Below are 22,374 nucleotides of genomic sequence, written 5' to 3' on the forward strand. Positions count from 1 at the left end.
TCTTTACTATCTGTTCACAAACAGTCTCGGGGGCGTTGGAGGCTTTTCACAACCAGAGAGGAGCTCCTTCACCACATTTGAAGGAATAGGAGAGAGAGTCTTCGCCTGAGAGTTGACGTTATCGATGCGTTCATTTGGCTTAAGTTTTCAGGAACAATGTGCCCTGAAGATTTGCCAGCCTCCATTCGGCGGAGGTGACGAAAGATGAATAATACATGAAATGTATCTCCTGGCGTTAATCATGAAGATTGCACGCGCACCCCTCCGCACCCCTCCGCACCCTCCTCTCCCCTCCGCACCCTCCTCTCCCCAGCTCCAAGCAGCCGTCCTAGCAGGGAGGAGGTGAGAGAGAGAAGTCAATGTAATTCTCCATGATCAATTCAGTTCTGCTCGTTTAAGAAAAGTATTACAATGGGGCATCGAAAGTTCCCCCTGATGCCGGATTTACCTTTGATGCTGAGTTTTTTCCTTGACAGCCTTGCAATGAGGAAAATATGAGCCGAAACGTCAAAAGATTAGACGGAAAGACTGTGTGTGTGTGTGTGTGTGTGTGTGTGTGTGTGTGTGTGTGTGTGTGTGTGTGTGTGTGTGTGTGTGTGTGTGTGTGTGTGTGTGTGTGTGTGTGCAAGATAGAGGTAAGGGTAGAGATAAAAAAAGAAAATGAGAGAGAGAGAGAGAGAGAGAGAGAGAGAGAGAGAGAGAGAGAGAGAGAGAGAGAGAGAGAGAGAGAGAGAGAGAGACAGAGAGAGAGAGAGAGACTGTGTGCTGCTGCATTTGACATCCAAGGCACACCTCTAATGGGGATCTGTGTCTCCAGGACCGGACCTTGCTGATGGGCTGATAAGGCCACTCAAATGGACGGCTTAGAGAAGTAATTACTCTCCATTTAACACAATCTACTCTGCTCCTGGTGGAAAAAATGTGTAACATTTCCAGATAACACCTCTGTTTCCCCTCTAAAAACCAATACCGGACATCCATGTTAAGATCTCAATCCCTCAGAACCTTTTAAGACAGAACGGCACGGCTGTGATATTAATTAAGCTGCATTTTTACTGGGAGAGGATACAGGCCTGAGTGGGATTTCTGTCTGGGAGAGGATACAGGCCAGAGTGGGATTTCTGTCTGGGAGAGGATACAGGCCAGAGTGGGATTTCTGTCTGGGAGAGGATACAGGCCTAAGTGGGATTTCTGTCTGGGAGAGGATACAGGCCTGAGTGGGATTTCTGTCTGGGAGAGGATACAGGCCAGAGTGGGATGACTGTCTGGTAGAGGATACAGGCCAGAGTGGGATTTCTGTCTGGGAGAGGATACAGGCCAGAGTGGGATTTCTGTCTGGGAGAGGATACAGGCCAGAGTGGGATTTCTGTCTGGGAGAGGATACAGGCCTAAGTGGGATTTCTGTCTGGGAGAGGATACAGGCCTGAGTGGGATTTCTGTCTGGGAGAGGTTACAGGCCAGAGTGGGATGACTGTCTGGTAGAGGATACAGGCCAGAGTGGGATTTCTGTCTGGGAGAGGATACAGGCCAGAGTGGGATTTCTGTCTGGGAGAGGATACAGGCCAGAGTGGGATTTCTGTCTGGGAGAGGATACAGGCCAGAGTGGGATTTCTGTCTGGGAGAGGATACAGGCCTGAGTGGGATTTCTGTCTGGGAGAGGATACAGGCCAGAGTGGGATTTCTGTCTGGGAGAGGATACAGGCCTGAGTGGGATTTCTGTCTGGGAGAGGATACAGGCCAGAGTGGGATTTCTGTCTGGGAGAGGATACAGGCCTGAGTGGGATTTCTGTCTGGGAGAGGATACAGGCCAGAGTGGGATTTCTGTCTGGGAGAGGATACAGGCCAGAGTGGGATTTCTGTCTGGGAGAGGATACAGGCCAGAGTGGGATTTCTGTCTGGGAGAGGATACAGGCCAGAGTGGGATTTCTGTCTGGGAGAGGATACAGGCCTGAGTGGAATTTCTGTCTGGGAGAGGATACAGGCCTGAGTGGGATTTCTGTCTGGGAGAGGATACAGGCCTGGGTTGGTTGTCTATCACCTTTGTGAATGTAAAGCAGCACTGTAGGGACATGTCGAACCTCCATCATTATCTAGTGGCAAGAAGGGGCCTCAGTCAAGGTGTCATCAATACCCCCATCTCATAGGAGGAGGGAGGAGAGAAGAGCTAACAAAATTGACCTTGGTTTCTGGAGGAAGCTAATCAATTAAAGTGACAGTGTCAAACAGAAGGGCCTCGGTTGTATGGGATGAATGATCTTAAACACTCAAATGGGGCTGTTCAAAGGAGAGTATATTTAGCAGTAGTATCCCAAATATACTGTAGCAATAAGGTGATTGTAGCGGGTTTACTAACACATGGGTTCTATTAGCTATGTTGACTAGGACATTACTTTAGCTAATATGGTGACAACGATGTAGACTGTGTGTAGCGTTTATGATATGGTCTGGCTTGGAAAGGTTTTTTCGCCTGGTCACATACAGCTGATGTGTTGTTCATTGAAGTCCACAAACGAAGTGAAACGTGAGAGGAGGATATGCATAGAGGCTAGAATGAATATAACGTGGCTACTATGATCAGGGGTATATTCATTCCGCCGATTCTGTTGAAAAACGTTTCTTAAACGGATGCAAACAAAACAGGGATAAAAATACCTGAATTTATCCAATAGAAACTGTTGTTTGCAACTGTTGGACTAATGACTACACCCTAGATCAGCTAGATGCAGGCAAGAGTGTGCAAGTCGGTATTGAATGTGCCATTGTCTGTCCATGTGTCACTGTCTGTCATCTCCAATATGTTTCTCGACCTGTGTGCACCTACATTGTAAACTTTCATTCATAGGTTAGGTTGTAGCAGCCTCATGGTAGAGTGGAAATTTGAGTATCATGTAGTAGCCTAAACCCATCAATGTTACATTAAACTGGGTGAATGGAATGTAAATGACAGTCATCCAACATGCTGTAATAGAAATAAGGCCCTGCTCATGAACAAAGAAAATTGTCCTCCCTCATCATAAACGGCACTGACCGCCACTGACTACTACTACTACTACTACTACTATTGCTAGTCTGAGTGTTCTCTTAAGGCCGGAGAGCTGTCCCACTGTGCAGAATCAGACAGGGTTGTTCTGCCCAGAGTGGAACCTGATCACTCAGACACAGAGGGGGAGGAAACAGGCGAGCAGCAGCAGTCAGACCTCTGATTCACACAAACCCAGTAACAAGGACGACAGCTGGGATGGAAAAATCCCCCCCCCCCCCTATCCTACCATCATCCTCTCTCTTTCTCTCACTCGCTCTCTCCCCTTCCTTCCTTCCCTCCCTCCCTCCCTCATCATACCCTCGCTTTCACTCCAGTTCACCTCCCTGCCCCCTCTGACTTTCTTCTGCTTTTGTGCAGCTGGCTGACATACAGTACATACACTGGCTATAGCTGCACCTGAGTGGGGGTTTACCAGTGGACTCTGGGTAGAAAGACAAGACAGAAGCTATTAAAATGAAAGATGAGCTTCGGTCAGAGCTGGGAGATGGGGCTACTAGGTAAGGCAATAGGGCCAGGATGTCGCTTCTCACCGTGCACATCTGTGTGACACACAGGGGAAATTAACCACTGGCTGGAGACCAGTGACTGTCTGTCTGAATCCCTGGGGCCAGTCGGTCCCCAGACGGGGCGCCAAGTCCACACGGCAGCGCTGCGAGCCTGGACGTTAACACACAGGCCAAGTTCTCTGGCTTCAGCCAGCTAGCTACCACAAACAAGGGCATCCTCGGGAGAGTGAAAAATTACCCCATTCACCTCCACTGCACAGGGACAGCAGGAGGGATAGAGGGAGGGAAGGAGAGGGAGAGAGAGCGGATGGATGTCCCTGCTGGAGACAAACACAGTGACACGTGCTTGCCTGCCTCAGTTGCCCTGACCATGTTATTAACACACCACTGGAACACACTTAACTCATGCCTATTCAATGATGCTAATTCCAACATACAAATGACCCTGGTTGGCTACCCCATGTTGTCTCAATTAGGGGACATGTGTAGAAGGGGTAAAGCCCAGAGAGAGGGGTGTGGTGCTGGTAGTGTGTGATAACCAGGCCGGGGGCGAGACGTTTACCCCTCTGGAATATTGGGATGATATTCATTGGTCAGAAGAATTCCGTGCGGCTGCTATCTACAATGGTTCCATGCGCGGTCCCACCGACCATATCACCAAAGCTTACGGCGACGGATCAAAGCATCTTTCATCTATAAGGGCAAATAGAAATAATCTGTTTTTATGTAATGTTGCCTTTTTTTCACACAGTCATGACGTTCACACTGATCCAAATGCACAGCTGTCAAATCCTTTTAACGGAAGTTACAAGACACGCTAAAGATTCAAACAACCCACACATTGAATGAGTGAAAACATATTACAGTTTTTAACAATCACTTTGGCACTAATTTCAGAACCTTGTGGTCCTTTTTCAAAACTCTAGACACAAAACTCAAAACGGTCATCACTTGTAACACAGTCTGTCCAATGTTCAAAACATTGCATTGTGCATTCATATCGTTAAAGAAACCTTGCACTTGCAGAATCATTGGTTCAAATAACTCATTTATCATGAAATACCATTGGAACATTCATTTAGATCACCCACACACAAGATACCGATAGTTTCACTGTGTAGTTGTTCGTACAATCATTAAATATTGTAGTACAAAATATGTGATACATGTTTCATTATGTTACTACACGTAAATACATCACTGCAAAAGGACTAGTAGAGATAATACTACAGACACAGTGGAATCATTGAACAAAATATGAAATTTATTGATGAAATACAATAAGATCACAACATGGGTTTCTTTGAATCAAAGCAAAAATAATTAGCTACAAAAAAAGAAAAAACAGTTAAAGGTCAACTGCAGTGTTCCTCACCTGGCTTACTGTAAAAAGCTAAACAAAAGATTGATTACTGTACTTCTATATTTCCATCAACCCTGTCTTGTGGATTTGGCCACAGGTTCTCATCCACATCACAATGGATGTTTTCATTAGCCAAACATCTTGGGAAGAATCTTCGGGCATGACGAATCCAGGCCTGACACTGGTCTGCCGTGATGTCATTGCATGCGTCATCCATGGCCTGGAGAAGGGTGGCTTGTTCGTGAGGGCGCCTATCATATACCTTCCATCTCCACGTGGAGAAAAAATCCTCAATCGGGTTAAGGAAAGGAGAGTATGGGGGTAAGTACAGGGTGGTAAATTGTGGATGGGCCTGAAACCATGCTTGCACCATTTGAGCATGGTGGAACCTGACATTATCCCACACAATGACATAGGTCATGCCGTCAGCTCTACAGACCTGATTTAGCTCATCAAGGATGGTTACATTCGAACAGCGAATCATGTGGCTGCCTGCAACTCAATATATAGAGTATATAGAGTAGAGAGCTTTAGATGTTGTTCGACCAAACATTAGAACGGACAAGATGCGTAATCTAAGCAACTTCGACCGTGGTATGATTGTTGATGCCACACATGGTGATTCTAGCATCTCAGAAACAGCTGCCTTCCTGGGATTTTTATGCACTACAGTCTCTAGAGTTTACAGAGAATGGTGCGATAAACAAAACACATTCAGTGAGCGGCAGTTCTGTGGGCAAAACCACCTTGTTAATGAAAGAGGTCAGAAGAGAATGTCCAGACTCATTCAAGCTAACAGAAAGGCCACAAACACTCAAATAACAGCTGTGTAAAACAGTGGTGTGAAAAGGGCATCTCTTAACGTACAACACCGTGAATAATTCAGGCTGTTGTGGAGGCAAAAGGGGGTCCTACCCAGTACTAGATAGGTGTACCTCATAAAGTGTACAGTAATGTCAAATCTGAAAACATGGTCTGGAAAAGTGGTACATGGGACCATAGAAACAGTGTCTGATAAAGAATGACGATGAAATATTACATCCATAGATAATGTAGTCCAATTGGTTCATGTTCCACGGTAATTGGTGTCAATGGATCTCGTTATCCTGAAACTTTCATGATCTAAACATGGAATATTGTTCGTCAGTTTCCATACAACTATGCATTAAGAGTAATGCAACAGGTACTTATCATTTTGAGCAGTTGTATCAATTGATAGTTAGATCATTGTAATGAAATGAATAGACAGTCATCTCAGATGTAATGTGTGAATTGCATTTTGAAATGGTAATAGTTTGATGTTAAGTTGTGTCATTTTGAACAGGTGATTTTAGTTCAATGAACAAATGATCTTAGCTTTATGTGTATTGTATCCAAGCAATTGGAAAAAGTGTTTTTAAAAATGTGCATTTTGATCATTGGTTGTGAGTTTTGTGTCTAGAGTTTTGAAAAATGACATCAAGGTTCTGAAATTAGTGCCAAAGTGATTATAAAAAACTGTAATAGTACTGGTAGGCTTTCACTGGCTCTATAAATCAGAATCATATGGCCGCTGTGGCTTGCATGTGTCGTAGGTAGGTACATTGTAAAAATATGCATTAAAATCAATAAGGTGAATCGACAAAGCGATGCTGAGTCGTACATCACCTTTAATACGGACAGCAAGGATTAATTACATTGATTGGGACTGTGAAATTAGGAATTTGTGTGTGTGTGTGTGTGTTTATGTGTGTGTGTGTGTGTGTGTGTGTGTGTGTGTGTGTGTGTGTGTGTGTGTGTGTGTGTGTGTGTGTGTGTGTGTGTGTGTGTGTGTGTGTGTGTGTGTGTGTGTGTGTGTGTGTGTGTGTGTGTGTGTGTGTGTGTGTGTGGATCTCCTTCTATTATCCTGGGTTGGGCTCTGGGATGACACACTAACATGTGGAAAGCATGTGGCTAACTTCTTCCTGATAGAACATCCACTGCCCAGAGAAGCGAAAAAGCTCCGTATCAAACCCATAATCTCACTGTAGCCAAACATACCAGCAGCTGAAGCCATTACCCAATGTTTGGATGACCTCTTGTGCAAACATATCCCAGACACGAATCCAACGTTCAGGAACAAGGGATTCTCCTAATTCTCAGGATTAAAACATTAACTGACGTGGCTTCCAGTTCGTCAGAGGGTCAAAACCTAATCTCTGGGGTAACGGCGAAAGCTCCAGCACTGGGAAAAGATTAGCTGATACTGCCACTCTAAGAATAGATTTGCGAAATGCATTTTGTTATCTTATCAAAGGTGGAATGTGCTATGGCTTGCTATATATGACCCATTTTAGTGAAGCAGCTTCAGGTCATTCACGCACGCTCACACACACACTCAGTTCAGCCCACTGGCATGGGGGTAAGTGTGCGTCTCTTTAGCACCTCTCTCCTGACAATCCACTGTCACCTAGCAGTCCACTGACTGGCTGTCGCTGTGTAGAGAAGGTGGTGCTGAAATCTCTCAGCCCTCTTTCTCACCTCTATGATGTGCAGCTGAACTGATTGGCCCTGTCCAGGAGAGGAGGGGTGCTGAAACCCCCAGCACTGCTGTGTCTGAGCAGGCAGTGCTGTCAGATGATATAGGTGCTGAAACCGCCAGCACTGCTGTGCCGAACCCAAAAGGAACTGTCCGGAGAGAGGGGGTGCTGAATTTAACTGGCTGCTGGCTACAGGGAGCTGTTTGGCCATGCTGCTTGGATGTGTCTAAATGAGCCCAGCTCTCGGCAGGCAGGCACCTTCACGCCTTGTTTGCTTTGGAGCTGTCATGTGACAGCATCATCTGCACCAGAGGGACACTGGGGGCCTGAGCTGGATATGAATATGACTTGGGTCCTCATATGAGAACATTCTGATTGACATAAAAATATATATATAATTTATATTTTAAGGAGACCACCACCAAACACCAAATGAATGCCCAATTCTCAAACTACCATTAGTTACAATCATTTCACTTATTGAAAACCACACAATCAATCTCTATTCATATCCAATTCCATTCTAAGAATAAAGTAGTGTTTCTGTGAATAAAGCTTCTGATCACTGCTTCAAGAGAGACCACCACCAATGTGACCGCAGACATCACCCTGGGCGTTTGGCGAGGTTGAGTTCTGTCCTCCATCTCCCTGCAGTAAGGATGGATAGACAATCAGAGTGGGCGTTGAGGTGGGGAGTCACGGAGGAAGGACAGAGTCCAGCAGAGTGGAAAGTAAGAGGCCCTGGCTGTCGCTCAGAGCGAAACACGTAGCAGAGTAGTACACGGGTCAGAGCGCACGCACGCACACAAACACACACAAACACACGCACACGTCTATTGTCTAAACATGCCTCTTCCGTGACACTCTCTCTGATTCACCTTGTTTCTTCCTCCCTTCTCTCTCTGATTCACCTTGTTTCTTCCTCCCTTCTCTCTCTGATTCACCTTGTTTCTTCCACCCTTCTCTCTCTGATTCACCTTGTTTCTTCCTCCCTTCTCTCTCTGATTCACCTTGTTTCTTCCTCCCTTCTCTCTCTGATTCACCTTGTTTCTTCCTCCCTTCTCTCTCTGATTCACCTTGTTTCTTCCTCCCTTCTCTCTCTGATTCACCTTGTTTCTTCCTCCCTTCTCTCTCTGATTCAGCTTGTTTCTTCCACCCTTCTCTCTTTGATTCACCTTGTTTCTTCCTCCCTTCTCTCTCTGATTCAGCTTGTTTCTTCCACCCTTCTCTCTCTGATTCACCTTGTTTCTTCCTCCCTTCTCTCTCTGATTCACCTTGTTTCTTCCTCCCTTCTCTCTCTGATTCACCTTGTTTCTTCCTCCCTTCTCTCTCTGATTCACCTTGTTTCTTCCTCCCTTCTCTCTTTGATTCACCTTGTTTCTTCCTCCCTTCTCTCTCTGATTCACCTTGTTTCTTCCTCCCTTCTCTCTCTGATTCACCTCGTTTCTTCCTCCCTTCTCTCTCTGATTCACCTCGTTTCTTCCTCCCTTCTCTCTCTGATTCACCTTGTTTCTTCCTCCCTTCTCTCTCTGATTCACCTTGTTTCTTCCTCCCTTCTCTCTCTGATTCACCTTGTTTCTTCCTCCCTTCTCTCTCTGATTCACCTTGTTTCTTCCTCCCTTCTCTCTCTGATTCACCTTGTTTCTTCCTCCCTTCTCTCTCTGATTCACCTTGTTTCTTCCTCCCTTCTCTCTCTGATTCACCTTGTTTCTTCCTCCCTTCTCTCTCTGATTCACCTTGTTTCTTCCTCCCTTCTCTCTCTGATTCACCTTGTTTCTTCCTCCCTTCTCTCTCTGATTCACCTTGTTTCTTCCTCCCTTCTCTCTCTGATTCACCTCGTTTCTTCCTCCTCTCTCTGATTCACCTTGTTTCTTCCTCCCTTCTCTCTCTGATTCACCTCGTTTCTTCCTCCCTTCTCTCTCTGATTCACCTTGTTTCTTCCTCCCTTCTCTCTCTGATTCACCTCGTTTCTTCCTCCCTTCTCTCTCTTTCTCTGGAACTGTCATTCTCTCTTTCTCTGTGTCTCTGCATCTCTCTTTCTCTCCTTTTTCTATCACCCTGGTTTCTATATTTTTGACACAAGATATCCAATATACTCTTCTGCCACCGCTAAATAACCCCAAAACATCCCCAACGTCACTACAAGGTTGCATGAAGGTCACACGCTGCTCGTACTTTACCGTTTGCTTGTCAGAGGCAAACATATTTACTTAACTGGAAGAGCTGCTAAATAAACAAAAACACTGTTTGAACTGAGTGAGAGCGCCAGAGAGAAGCTCATTAGTTATTGATGCAAAGAAATGAACACACATGCGAGCGTGCACACAAACACGCGCACACCATACACACCACACACAGCCTGTCTGTTTACTTCTCAGCCTTGAGACTATAGCATGAGTCCTGATCTCATTGTAGTGCTCATACATGCTGAAACTACAGTCCTGGTCAAAATCCATTGAGGAAAGTTCCACACAAACCAAGGAATATATTGTATAAACAGCAAGTGTCCACCAGTCTCTCACTAAACATTGTCCCATTCAAAATGAACCAGATGAAAGCTGAATATCTCTTCATTTAATATGATCGGTAACAATAACCCTGAACAAGACCAGACCGTGGAGCCATGGTCCATTGTTCAGCCTACCTTGACCCCTGTTGGAAGTGCAAATCCATTTTCCAAAGGCCAGATTGTTACAGTGGATGTGAATACGCTAGATAGGCCGCCAGGAGAGAGAAAAAAGACCTGGCGCAAAGAGGTGAAATGAAATTGAAATCCGACAGGTTTGATTCATGTGTAAAAAAAAGAACTGGCCGTGCATTGGCTTTCATGGATTACACCAGCTGAGGACAATGGAAGGAAATGGAGAGGAGACGTTTGAAGCTCCACACTAAGACAACCTTCTACTCTTTCATGTTTCTAAATGAGGGAACAACTGTGAATGTTAATCACCGTTCCACTGGATCTGTGCTCTGGGTTTGATCTATTTATAGCAGAGGGAAAGGAATGGAGGGACAGAAAGAGGACTGGATTAATTCATCTGAAATAAATAAAGACTTGGGAGAAGGATGGAGAGAGAGGGGAGAGAGAAAGGAGAGAGGGAAGAGAGGGGGGAGAGAGGGAGAGAGAGAGGAGCCACAATGATTTGAATACGACTGTCATCCATCAGTCCATGGGAAGGGGGATACCTATGTGGAGGGTAGGCTAGATGATAATAACTCTACTCATCCATCTTGCCTGTAAAAAATAGTCCCTACTCTTTAATATCAGGAAAGCTGATTCTCACTGAGAAGCTATTTTATTCTGCTGTATGCTGTGGGTTTGTAATGTCCCCGTTTGTATTTTATGTTGGTAACAACCCCATTTTCCTCTTTGGTGATTGATAATCATTCATCATTCAGTCAGCAGAATCCAGTCTTTTGTCTCATATGGAGACGGAGGCTCTGCTGCTCCACACTGAATATCCAGCGCTCCCTCCCTCCCTCCCAGTGCTGCATCTGGAGCCCGGCCCAACACCAGCGGGACTCCGCTCATCCCAGCCTTTCACTAATGCCACGGATGCTTTCAACTCTGCCGCCATGTCCAGCCGGGTCACACACAACCACACACACACACAGATGCGTATGCACACACAAACACGAACACACAGACACACATGCATGCGTTCACACACACACACACATCGTGCATTCACAAACACACAGCTATTTGCCGTCAGCTTTCGTGGAACGGGCGAAAGACGGCATGCCAGTCTCAGCAGGAGCGAGGTGAGAAAATATATACAGTAATCCTTTATTCATGCTCTGAGACAAACTCCTGTGATGATGACAATATCTAACAGCACTTCGCCACAAAAGAGAGCAATGAAATACAACAGAAAACAACGGAAACAACAGCTATTAAGGCCAATTTACTAAACGGGATCCAAATAAAAAAAACGCCTTTTCCTATTTGGTTTTTTTCTTCTGTAAATGGCAGTATTGATGTCCCTTGACATCTGCCATTAAAGAGGAGCTAGAGTCAGAAATAAACTGACTGCTGTCACATACAAGCTGACCTGTTCCAATCAGGTTACATATGCCCTGTGACCCGCGTTAGCTGACGTGCACAAACACACACTGACACACTCACAGACACAGACACAGATGAGAAACAACACCTTTCACCTTGCTCCTTGCAAGCCACATCCATTCCAATAAGATCATCATGTCTGAGGAATCACCTCCCAATACACAGGCACCGCTGAGCGCTTTCACGATCTGTTCTCTGTACAGTAAGCTCTCTCAGCGGAGAGCCTCCATGCTCTCTGTGTCTTACCTGGCATCACCTGCTCAAGCCTGGGTCCTCCTTACAGCCTAGGGGGGGTTCTGGAAGGGCTCTGGGGGTTGAGGGAGATCGAGGCTGGGGCTGAACGCTCAGCGAGGTCCCTTTCACACAGTGATGGATCAGCTAGCGCTCACTTACGCTCACACACCAAACACAACACAGCTCCGACAGGCAAGCTCTGATTCCCTTGCTTGCTTGTTTCATCTCTCTTTTCCTCTCTCTGACACTCCCTCCCACTCTTCCCGCCCACCTACTCCAGCCCCCTCCCCTTCTCTCTCTCCCTGTCACACTCACACCGTCTCTCTCTCTCTCCTTCTCTCTTTGATAGAGCCGCTCTTTGACATGTAACCACCCACTGCCTCCTTCTCTGCTCTTAAAAACAATAGTCTCTCTCTCTTTCTTCTACTAAACCATACATTCACAGATAGTACACAGACCCTCTATCTGTAGCCTAGAAAGTCTCTCACTCTCTTTCTCTCGCTAAAGGTGCTGTCTCACAACAGCGCTCCACACAGCCAGATGTAAAGCTGAGGGGAAATACAGCACACCCAGGGAGAGGCAGCAACAGCCAACGGAAATAAACCAGGCCATCCAATCAACAGAGCATAAGGTAGTTGCAGTGCATTTGGAAAGTATTCAGACCCTATGCACACAGCCAAGACAATGCAGCTGTGACTCTGGGACAAGTCTCTGAATGTCCTTGAGTGGCCCAGCCAGAGCCCGGACTTGAACACAATCGAACATCTCTTGAGAGACCTGAAAATAGCTGTGCATCGACGCTCCCCATCCAACCTGACAGAGCTTGAGAGGATCTGCAGAGAAGAATGGCAGAAACTCCCCAAATATAGGTGTGCCAAACTTGTAGCATCATACAAAAGAAGACTTGAGGCTGTAATCGCTGCCAAAGTTGCTTCAACAAAGTACTGAGTAAAGGGTCTGAAAACTAATGTAAATGTGATATTTCAGTACATTCATACATTTTCAAACATTTCTAAAAACTGTTTTTGCTTTGTCATTATGTGATATTGTTTGTAGATTGATGAGAGGGAAAACAATTTAATCCATTTTAGAATGAGGTTGTAACATAACAAAATGTGGAAAAAGTCAAGGGGTCTGAATACTTTCCCAATGTACTGTAAATGTATGGTTTATACATTATATACAGTGGAGGACTGTATTAGCATGGGCTTGTGTACCTCAAAAGAGTCACCCTGGCAGTAGAGGCTTGGTTTGGTGTGGTTTAGTTCCATTATTCAAGAACCAGTAAGGTTCTGACCCTGAACCCCCCTGCCCCCCACACACTGGAGGTCCTGAAACTCCCAACTCATGCAATCTCCTCAACTGGTCTTGAAACCAATATTCACAAGTCTTACAATGGAGCTCTGTCAACTTTTCCTTATTCAAAAACAATGGGCGTCTTTCGGTGGGCTGAAGAAGAAGAAGGGAGCCTCAGACGTAGACAGACGTGGTGTATCATAACCCTCTACAGCCTCCCCTTTACACCTGTGAGGCCTACATGATGGAAATAGGCCTTGCTAAGCTGATAAAACATGTGGAGTGGGAGGCGCACGGTGTTTGTGATGACACACAGGACTGTCGGACACTGTAGCCAGCCCAGCGGCAAGGCAACGGAAAGCAAACAGACAAGCCAGGCAGGCTGTGTAATGATTACCTTCACCTGGTTTAAGATTCCTTACAAGTTGGCTTGTTTGGCTGAAAGCTTGAGTCTCGGTCAGAAACCTGTGGTTGTTAAGCCCACCTATCTCTGTGTGTGTGTGTGTGTGTGTGTGTGTGTGTGTGTGTGTGTGTGTGTGTGTGTGTGTGTGTGTGTGTGTGTGTGTGTGTGTGTGTGTGTGTGTGTGTGTGTGTGTGTGTGTGTGTGTGTGTGTGTGTGTGTGTGTGTGTGTGTGTGTGTGTATTTGGTGTGTGTGTGTGTGTGTGTGTGTGTGTGTGTGTGTGTGTGTGTGTGTGTGTGTGTGTGTGTGTGTGTGTGTGTGTGTGTGTGTGTGTGTGTGTGTGTGTGTGTGTGTGTGTGTGTGTGTGTGTGTGTGTGTGTATTTGGGTGTGTGTATTGCGTAGGGATGGATAGGCGCGACGCCGCGTGGGGACAGGGTGGATTTCAGCCCCAGTGGTCTCAGGAAGACAGGAAAGGGAGGAAAAAAGGGGGGTTGGGCTGGACATCCATGTCTGTGTATGTGGAGATTATCTTCCATCTCCCTGACGAGCTCACCCCACAGCTTCTCAAACAAACACACACACACACACCCCAACACCTCAGCTCCACAGAGGCTGTTCTAACAACACAGCTGTAGACTGCAAACTGCAGCCCAGTTAACACCTCCAGTTTCTGACTAGCTATAGCATGCAGTCTGTCAGTGATAGATCTCGCTGAGTTCTCAGAGAGGAGGGAAGTAAGGGAAAGAGGACAACAGTGAAAAGCCACGGATCGTCGTCTAGGTGAGATTCAAGCTAGCTGATCGTAATGGCTCTGTGAACATTAAATGCAGTCAGCTGTAAAATGGTTAGTGACTAAACAGTGCCCTGGGGTAATAATTACTGCCACTAGGGTTTGGAGGGTAAAGAGCTGTTCCCGTCTCAGCAGGCGGAGGAAACGTGTTGCATGAAAAGGCTCAATCAGAGAGAATATTTCATCATGGAATGGCAATGTTAGCCGTCATGCTCTCGGACTTCCATAGGCTATGTTACTAGACTATGGACTTAGAAAGAAAAACGTGGAAATCCAAAAGGTACTATGAGCTATTGAAAGGTGCAAACACTGTACGCATTCACTTCTTATCTCAATCCTATTTCTCATCTGGTCTCTATGGGGGTGCCACAGGGTTCAATTCTCGGGCCGATTCTTTTCTCTGTATATATCAATGATGTCGTTCTTGCTGCGGGTGATTCCCTGATTCACTTCTACGCAGACGACACCGTTCTGTATACATCTGGCCCTTCTTTGGACACTGTGTTAACTAACCTCCAAACGAGCTTCAATGCCATACAACACTCGTTCCGTGGCCTCCAACTGCTCTTAAACGCTAGTAAAACTAAATGCATGCTCTTCAACCGATCGCTGCCCGCACCCGCCCTCCCAACTAGCATCACTACTCTGGACAGTTCTGACTTAGAATATGTGGACAGCTACAAATACCTAGGTGTCTGGTTAGACTGTAAACTCCTTCCAGACTCAAATTAAGCATCTCCAATCCAAAATTAAATCTAGAATCGGCATCCTATTTCGCAACAAAGCCCCCTTCACTCACGCTGCCAAATACATCCTCGTAAAACTGACTATCCTACTGATCCTCGACTTTGGCGATGTCATTTTACAAAATAGCCTCCAACACTCTACTCAGCAAACTGGATGCAGTCTATCACAGTGCCATCCGTTTTGTCACCAAAGCCCCATATACCACCCACCACTGCGACCTGTATGCTCTAGTCGGCTGGCCCTCGCTACATATTAGTCGCCAGACCCACTGGCTCCAGGTCATCTATAAGTCTTTGCTAGGTAAAGCTCCGCCTTATCTCAGCTCACTGGTCACCATAACAACACCCACCCGTAGCACGCGCTCCAGCAGGTATATCTCACTGGTCATCCCCAAAGCCAACTCCTCATTTGGCCGCCTTTCCTTCCAGTTCTCTGTTGCCAATGACTGGAACGACTTGCAAAAATTGCTGAAGTTGGAGACTTATATCTCCCTCACTAACTTTAAGTATCAGCTATCTGAGCAGCTTACCGATCGCTGCAGCTGTACATAACCCATCTGTAAATAGCCTATCCAACTACCTCATCCCCATATTGTTTTTATTTACTTTTTTTTGCTCTTTTGCACACCAGTATTTCTACTTGCACATCATCATCTGCACATCTATCACTCCAGTGTTAATTTGCTAAATTGTAATTACTTCGCTACTATTGGCCTATTTATTGCCTTACATCCTTACTCCATTTGCACACACTGTATATAGATTTTTCTATTGTGTTATTGACTGTACTTTTGTTTATCCCATGTGTAACTCTGTGTTGCTGTTTTTTGTCGCACTGCTTTGCTTTATCTTGGCCAGGTCGCAGTTGTAAATGAGAACTTGTTCTCAACTGGCCTATCTGGTTAAATAAAGGTGAAATAAAAATAAAATAATAATACATCTCGACAACATCTTGTCAACAGTGAGCTGTTTGCTGATTGGCTGGAAGGCTTTCTCCTCTGTGGTCCGGTGCTGTAATGCCTTCTGTTGTCCCGGGGTGGGTCTGTCCCCAAGGCAACATTTTATGTCCTGTTATTGTAAATATGCAGTGAATGGTAAAACATCAACAACAAAACAACAACAAAACCGAGAGAAAACAAGGCCCCAGTACACCTCTGCATGATTAGATGTAATGAGCCTTGAAGTCAGGAGTCACAGAAAAACTTTTCCCTTTTTCAGATGAAAAGTCACAAGAGACTAGAAACCAAAAATGAATCCATGCAATCAAACAAATCAAACTAACAAACAGACTACGTTAGATAGCTAGATCAAGGCAGTGAGACACAACATAACAGCAAATGGCTGCCACACAGCCAGTCTGCAAAATAAATATTTCATCCTGATCTCCTCTCTCTCCTAGACTTTGTCATCCACCACTTGGCTGATACAGTCAACAGGCTTTGTTCTGGTAGCTTTGCGGACTACGAGGCTCCAGCCAATCAGACTGAGATGAACACAAAGTGTTGCCAATTCCAAAAAGAAAAAAGTTGAGAAAAAAAACAATAAAAAACATTTCAAGAAATAATCTTGGCCTGACTTTTGTCTAGTGGCCCTTGAGCAGTATAATTATTCTCTTGGAGGGGGAAATAAATTAACAACCTAGCTCTCGGCTGCCAAGTTCATGAAGAGAGCCTGAAGTGGAGAGTTTGTCTTCCCGAAGAATGCTAGCTGTGAGGAGTGGGGAGTCAGAGGGTCAGCAGGGACAGGAAGAGAGAGACAGAGAAAGAAAGGTGGAGAGACTGAGAAGAAGAGAGGGCAGGAGAAAGAAAGGTGGAGAGACAGAGAAGAAGAGAGGGCAGGAGAAAGAAAGGTGGAGAGACAGAGAAGAAGAGAGGGCAGGAGAAAGAAAGGTGGAGAGAGAGAAGAAGAGAGGGCAGGAGAAAGAAAGGTGGAGAGACAGAGAAGAAGAGAGGGCAGGAGAAAGAAAGGTGGAGAGACAGAGAAGAAGAGAGGGCAGGAGAAAGAAAGGTGGAGAGACAGAGAAGAAGAGAGGGCAGGAGAAAGAAAGGTGGAGAGACAGAGAAGAAGAGAGGGCAGGAGAAAGAAAGGTGGAGAGACAGAGAAGAAGAGAGGGCAGGAGAAAGAAAGGTGGAGAGACAGAGAAGAAGAGAGGGCAGGAGAAAGAAAGGTGGAGAGACAGAGAAGAAGAGAGGGCAGGAGAAAGAGATGAGTGGGAAGAGAAAAAGGCAGCAATCTCCAAAAGGTCAACAGTTTAAGATATACTTTGACAGTCCTAGCCCTTCCTGTACCCTTGTAAATTGAGATATTATATGTCATAGTCGATTCCCAACTCAGCCTGTCTACCACTTGCATTGTCTTCCATCCCAGGAATAGTCCAGCCTGTATGGTTATCATGCCCCTGTCATAGTCAGCTCATTTCCACACTACCCATGGGTGTTATACTGTTCAAAGAATTCTTAGTGAGTCAGACATATTTCTGAGTATTCTGACTTTCTTACATAGAAGAGACACTTGCTTTAATTACATCTGATAGCCTCGTTACACTCTCTCTTTACACTCTCTCTCTCTGTTCCGCAGGCAGGAAGCTGCCTTAAAGCTCTATCAATCCAGCCGGAGGATGTGGAGCTGTTCATAAGGTAGGACCAGCAGGCTCTTTTCAACACGCACAGGTGCTCCTTTCACTCTCTGTTGGCGCACACACACGCACGCACACGCACGCACGCACGCACACACACACACACACACACACACACACACACACACACACACACACACACACACACACACACACACACACACACACACACACACACACACACACACACACACACACACAGAGACACCCACCCTGTTGGGGTCATTTGCACATGCCAACACCATTGACTGCACAGATGCTTGGATAGGAGAGAGGAGAGAAGAGGGGGGAAGGGAGAGGAGGGTGGAGGGAGGGAGAGGGAGAGGGAGGGGAGGGGAGGGGAGGGGAGGCTTATCCATCACCTAAACTTCTAACTGAATCTGGCTGATAAAACAGAGAGGTTAATTTCAGCTGGATAACAGACAGAGGCACACCACTCACACCCAGGGGTTTCTTCATCTAAAATAACCACATTTCACAGTGCCTATCTAATCAAGTCATCCTCACAACTCACTATACTATATTATAGGATATTACTTGACTGGAGGTGGAAGTGAACAGCTACTTTGTGTCTGACTAATCACCAAAAATTGAAAGCAGAGACGTAGACCAAGCAAGCAAGCTAACTCTCCTCCGCCCACAAGATGGTGTGGCTCCCCTGCAATGTGTGTAGTGGGTATTTTGTCTCTCCACTGGTTTGACTGAGAGGAGACAGTCAGTCCCCACAGCCAGTCACCAGGTCTAGGGTCCGGGGCCTCTGAGAGGGTCAAGGGTCACCTCCTATCTCTCTCAGGAGGGATAATTACAGTTTTTTCCAACTGCTTACACACAAAATCTTTTCATGTCACACGATTTTGGAAACCTCTCACTCAAAGTGCAAAACTACACACCAAATATCCAAAACCATAAGCTATTTCTCAGCCTTTGACTCAGTTGTCAATTGCATAAAACACTTTTTTCAAAACACTACACACAATTCTCTACCTAAAACACAAATATCTAACAGGAAGTGATTTGCTTTCCTTTTCCAAACACAACCAATCAAAATGCTACACTTATTCACCAGGTCACACACACACTCCTCACATGTGCAAACACTAATAGCTTAACTGATCACTAACCAATCACTGCTTTACTGTAGTATAGGCCTATACATAGGTCAAAGGTCAGATTACCTGTTTTGAACAATGGATGCCAACAATGGACAGAGAGCAAGAGGAGTAGGAGGGAGAGGAAGAGGAAGAAGAGGACGAGGGCAAAGAAGAGAAGGAAGGAGAGCCATCTCTGATGAGATTAGGGCAACACTTGTTGATCATGTGATCAACCACGGTTTGACCATGAGAGAGGCTGGACTGAGAGTCCAGATATGCTCTGAGAGTCCAGCCCAACTTGAGTCGATTTACAGTGGCGTCCATAATTCGAACCTTCAGAAATGAGAACAGGTATGCAACTATCTAATGACTATTTTAGCATTACAGTAATGTACTGTAAAATACGTATGACTGCATAGTATTGCATAAACATTTCTAACTCTAAGCCATCCATTTACTGCACTGCATTGAATGAATGAGGTTGGTTATCATGCTGTACTACATTTTTTTGTACATTGTTTACAGTTCCTATGCTGAACACATACTGTGTTTGAATTCTGTACAGAGTGGAAAGGCAAAGACATCATGGAGGACGAGGACGCTTGTTTACAGATGTACAAGAGACTGCAATTATAAATATGGTTTTGGCCAACAATGCAATTAGGATTCGAGAGATAAGAGAGCATATCTTGAATAATGACACCATATTTAACAACATCAATGCTGTAAGCCTGTCGACCATACAACACATCCTCCAACGGCACCGAGTGACGATGAAACAACTTTACAAGGTGCCATTTGAGAGAAACTCTGACAGAGTCAAGAATATGCGACATGACTTTGTAGAGGTATGTATGCAACACTACTTCCAGTACTTCAGACATACCATATTTACTCATCTGTATATCCTTTTGTCTGTTACAGAGAGTATTGGAGCTGGATGCCCATGTAATTCGCCATGAATTTATTTATGTGGATGAGGTTGGCTTCAACCTCACCAAAACCAGGCGCCGCGGAAGAAATGTAATAGGACAGAGGGCAATTACCAATGTCCTTGGACAGCGTGGGGGTAATATAACTATGTGTGCTGCCATCACTCAAAACGGGGTCCTCCATCACAATGCCACACTGGGTCCGTACAACACCGGCCATATGCTCACTTTTCTGGATGCAATTTACACAATGCTTGTCCCTGATCCAGATCAGGAGCCTGCTAGATTTGTGGTTTTATGGGACAGTGTTAGTTTTCACCGGGCTGTTCTGGTCCAAAACTGGTTTGCCACCCATCCACAATTTGTAGTTTTGTACCTAACCCCATATTCACCTTTTCTAAATCCCATAGAGGAATTCTTCTCAGCCTGGTGCTGGAAAGTGTATGATCGCCAACCCTATGCCCGCATGCCGCTTCTCCAGGCAATGGAGGACGCATGTGGGGACATAGAGGTTGCCTCTGTCCAAGGTTGGATACGCCATGCTAGGAGATACTTCCCTCGATGTTTGGCAAGAGAAAACTTATCTTGTGATGTGGACGAAGTATTGTGGCCAGACCCAGGCCGGAGAAGAGATGAAGCGTAGCTTAGCACTGGTGACTGCCCCCCCCCACCAATTTCTGGACTGCCCTCCCGGGACCCCACACACACAATTGTGTTCTTTACTGTATTCTAAAGAATATACTTTTGGTTTACATATGTTTATGGTTTTGTTGTATGCTACTGTATACAACAGTAATGTTTGGCCTAATAAATATTTTCTGTTTCTACATTGCATTGGTGTTTACAGTGTACTTGTTACCCCTCTCAGCAGATGACTTTCACTGTAGAACATTGTATTGAAATGTAGATATAAGCCTATGAAAGCCCAAAGAGCTTTAGATTTAGAACAACAGTGTTTACATGGTATATCCAAAAATGGACTATTATGAAAGCAGTGTTTGCCATTTGATGCAAATGTTTCATTCTGACATGTGTTTATGGCATTTTGAATGCAGTGTTACATTTTGAAGGAGATGTGTGTGTGTGCGCGTGTGTGTGTGCGCCAACAGAGAGTGAAAGGAGCACCTGTGCGTGTTGAAAAGAGCCTGCTGGTCCTCCTAAATTTTGCACTTTGGGTGTGCAGTTTTGGGAATTGTGTGTAGAGTTTTGAAAAAAGGAGACAGTTTTGAAAACGTGTGTAAGCAGTTGGAAAAAACTGTAATAAAGATGTTTTAATGGAGAGAGGACGGCCCCCTTTAGACTCAGAGGACGGCCCCCTTTAGACTCAGAGGACGGCCCCCTCTGGACTCAGAGGACGGCCCCCTTTAGACTCAGAGGACGGCCCCCTTTAGACTCAGAGGACGGCCCCCTTTAGACTCAGAGGACGGCCCCCTTTAGACTCAGAGGACGGCCCCCTCTAGACTCAGAGGACGGCCCCCTTTAGACTCAGAGGACGGCCCCCTTTAGACTCAGAGGACGGCCCCCTCTGGACTCAGAGGACGGCCCCCTTTAGACTCAGAGGACGGCCCCCTCTGGACTCAGAGGACGGCCCCCTTTAGACTCAGAGGACGGCCCCCTCTGGACTCAGAGGACGGCCCCCTTTAGACTCAGAGGACGGCCCCCTTTAGACTCAGAGGACACCGACGTGAGAGGAATGAAGAGCTATATACACACACACACACACACACACACACACACACACACACACACACACACACACACAATGCACTACACTGTATTTTGGTCTTTTACTCACCAAACACGTCGCTCCTATCGATATAGTGAAATAAAGTATTCAGACCCCTTGAGTTTTTACACATTTTGTTACGTTACAGCCTTATTCTAAAATTGATAACATAGTTTTTCTCCACATCAATCTACACACAATACCCCATAATCACAAAGCAAAAAACATTTTTTTTTAAACATTTTTGCAAATGTATTACAAATAAAAACTAAAATATCACATTTACATGAGTATTCAGATCCCTTACTCAGTACTTTGTTGAAGTACTTTTGGCAGCAATTACAGCATCAAGTCTTCTTGGGTATGACACTACAAGCTTGGCACATTTGTATTTGGAGAGTTTCTTCCATTCTTCTCTGCAGATCCTCTCAAGCTCTGTCAGGTTGGATGGGGAGTATTGCTCCACAGCTATTTTCAGGTCTTTCCAGAGATGTTCGATTGGGTTGAAGACCGGGCTCTGGCTGGGCCAGTCAAGGGCATTCAGACTTGTCCCAAAGCCACTCCTGGGTTGTCTTGGCTGTGTGCTTAGGGTCGTTGTCCTAATGGAAGGTGAACCTTCGCCCCAGTCTGAGGTATTGAGCATTCTGGAGCAGGTTTTCATCAAGGATCTCTCTGTACTTTGCTCCGTTCATCTTGGCCTCGATCCTGACTAGTCTCCCAGTCCCTACCACTGAGAAATATCCCCACTGCATGATGCTGCTGCCACCATGCTTCACCGTAGGGATGGTGCCAGGTTTCCTCCAGACGTGACGCTTGGCATTCAGGCCAAATAGTTCAATCTTGTTTCTCATGGTCTGAGAGTCTTTCGGTGCCTTTTAGCAAACTCCAAACTCATGTGCCTTTAAAAACATTTTTTTATTTAATTTTAACTGAGGAGTGGCTTCCGTCTGGCCACTCTGCCATAAAGGCCTGATTGGTGGAGTGCTGCAGACATGGTTGTCCTTCTGGAAGGTTCTCCCATCTCCACAGAGGAACTCTAGAGC

At 45.6% G+C, this 22,374-nt stretch overlaps 1 protein-coding gene across 5 annotated transcripts in view; it reads right to left on the reverse strand.

Annotated features, from left to right (window-relative positions):
- LOC139533941 (synaptotagmin-1-like) overlaps positions 1-22,374 on the reverse strand; it is a 214,524-nt gene that overhangs the window by 87,290 nt on the left and 104,860 nt on the right. For 2 of the 5 annotated variants that reach the window (XM_071332468.1, XM_071332467.1), the window contains exon 1: positions 11,726-11,936. The exons of the other annotated variants lie outside the window; for them this stretch is intronic. In XM_071332468.1, coding sequence (XP_071188569.1) covers positions 11,726-11,732 — 7 coding nt within the window. In that variant the 5' untranslated portion in view covers positions 11,733-11,936. Of the gene's footprint in view, positions 1-11,725; positions 11,937-22,374 lie in introns of those variants that run through there. 5 annotated transcript variants of the gene reach the window in all.

This window comes from Salvelinus alpinus, chromosome 11 (assembly GCF_045679555.1).
Source record: "Salvelinus alpinus chromosome 11, SLU_Salpinus.1, whole genome shotgun sequence".
NCBI lineage: Eukaryota > Metazoa > Chordata > Actinopteri > Salmoniformes > Salmonidae > Salvelinus > Salvelinus alpinus.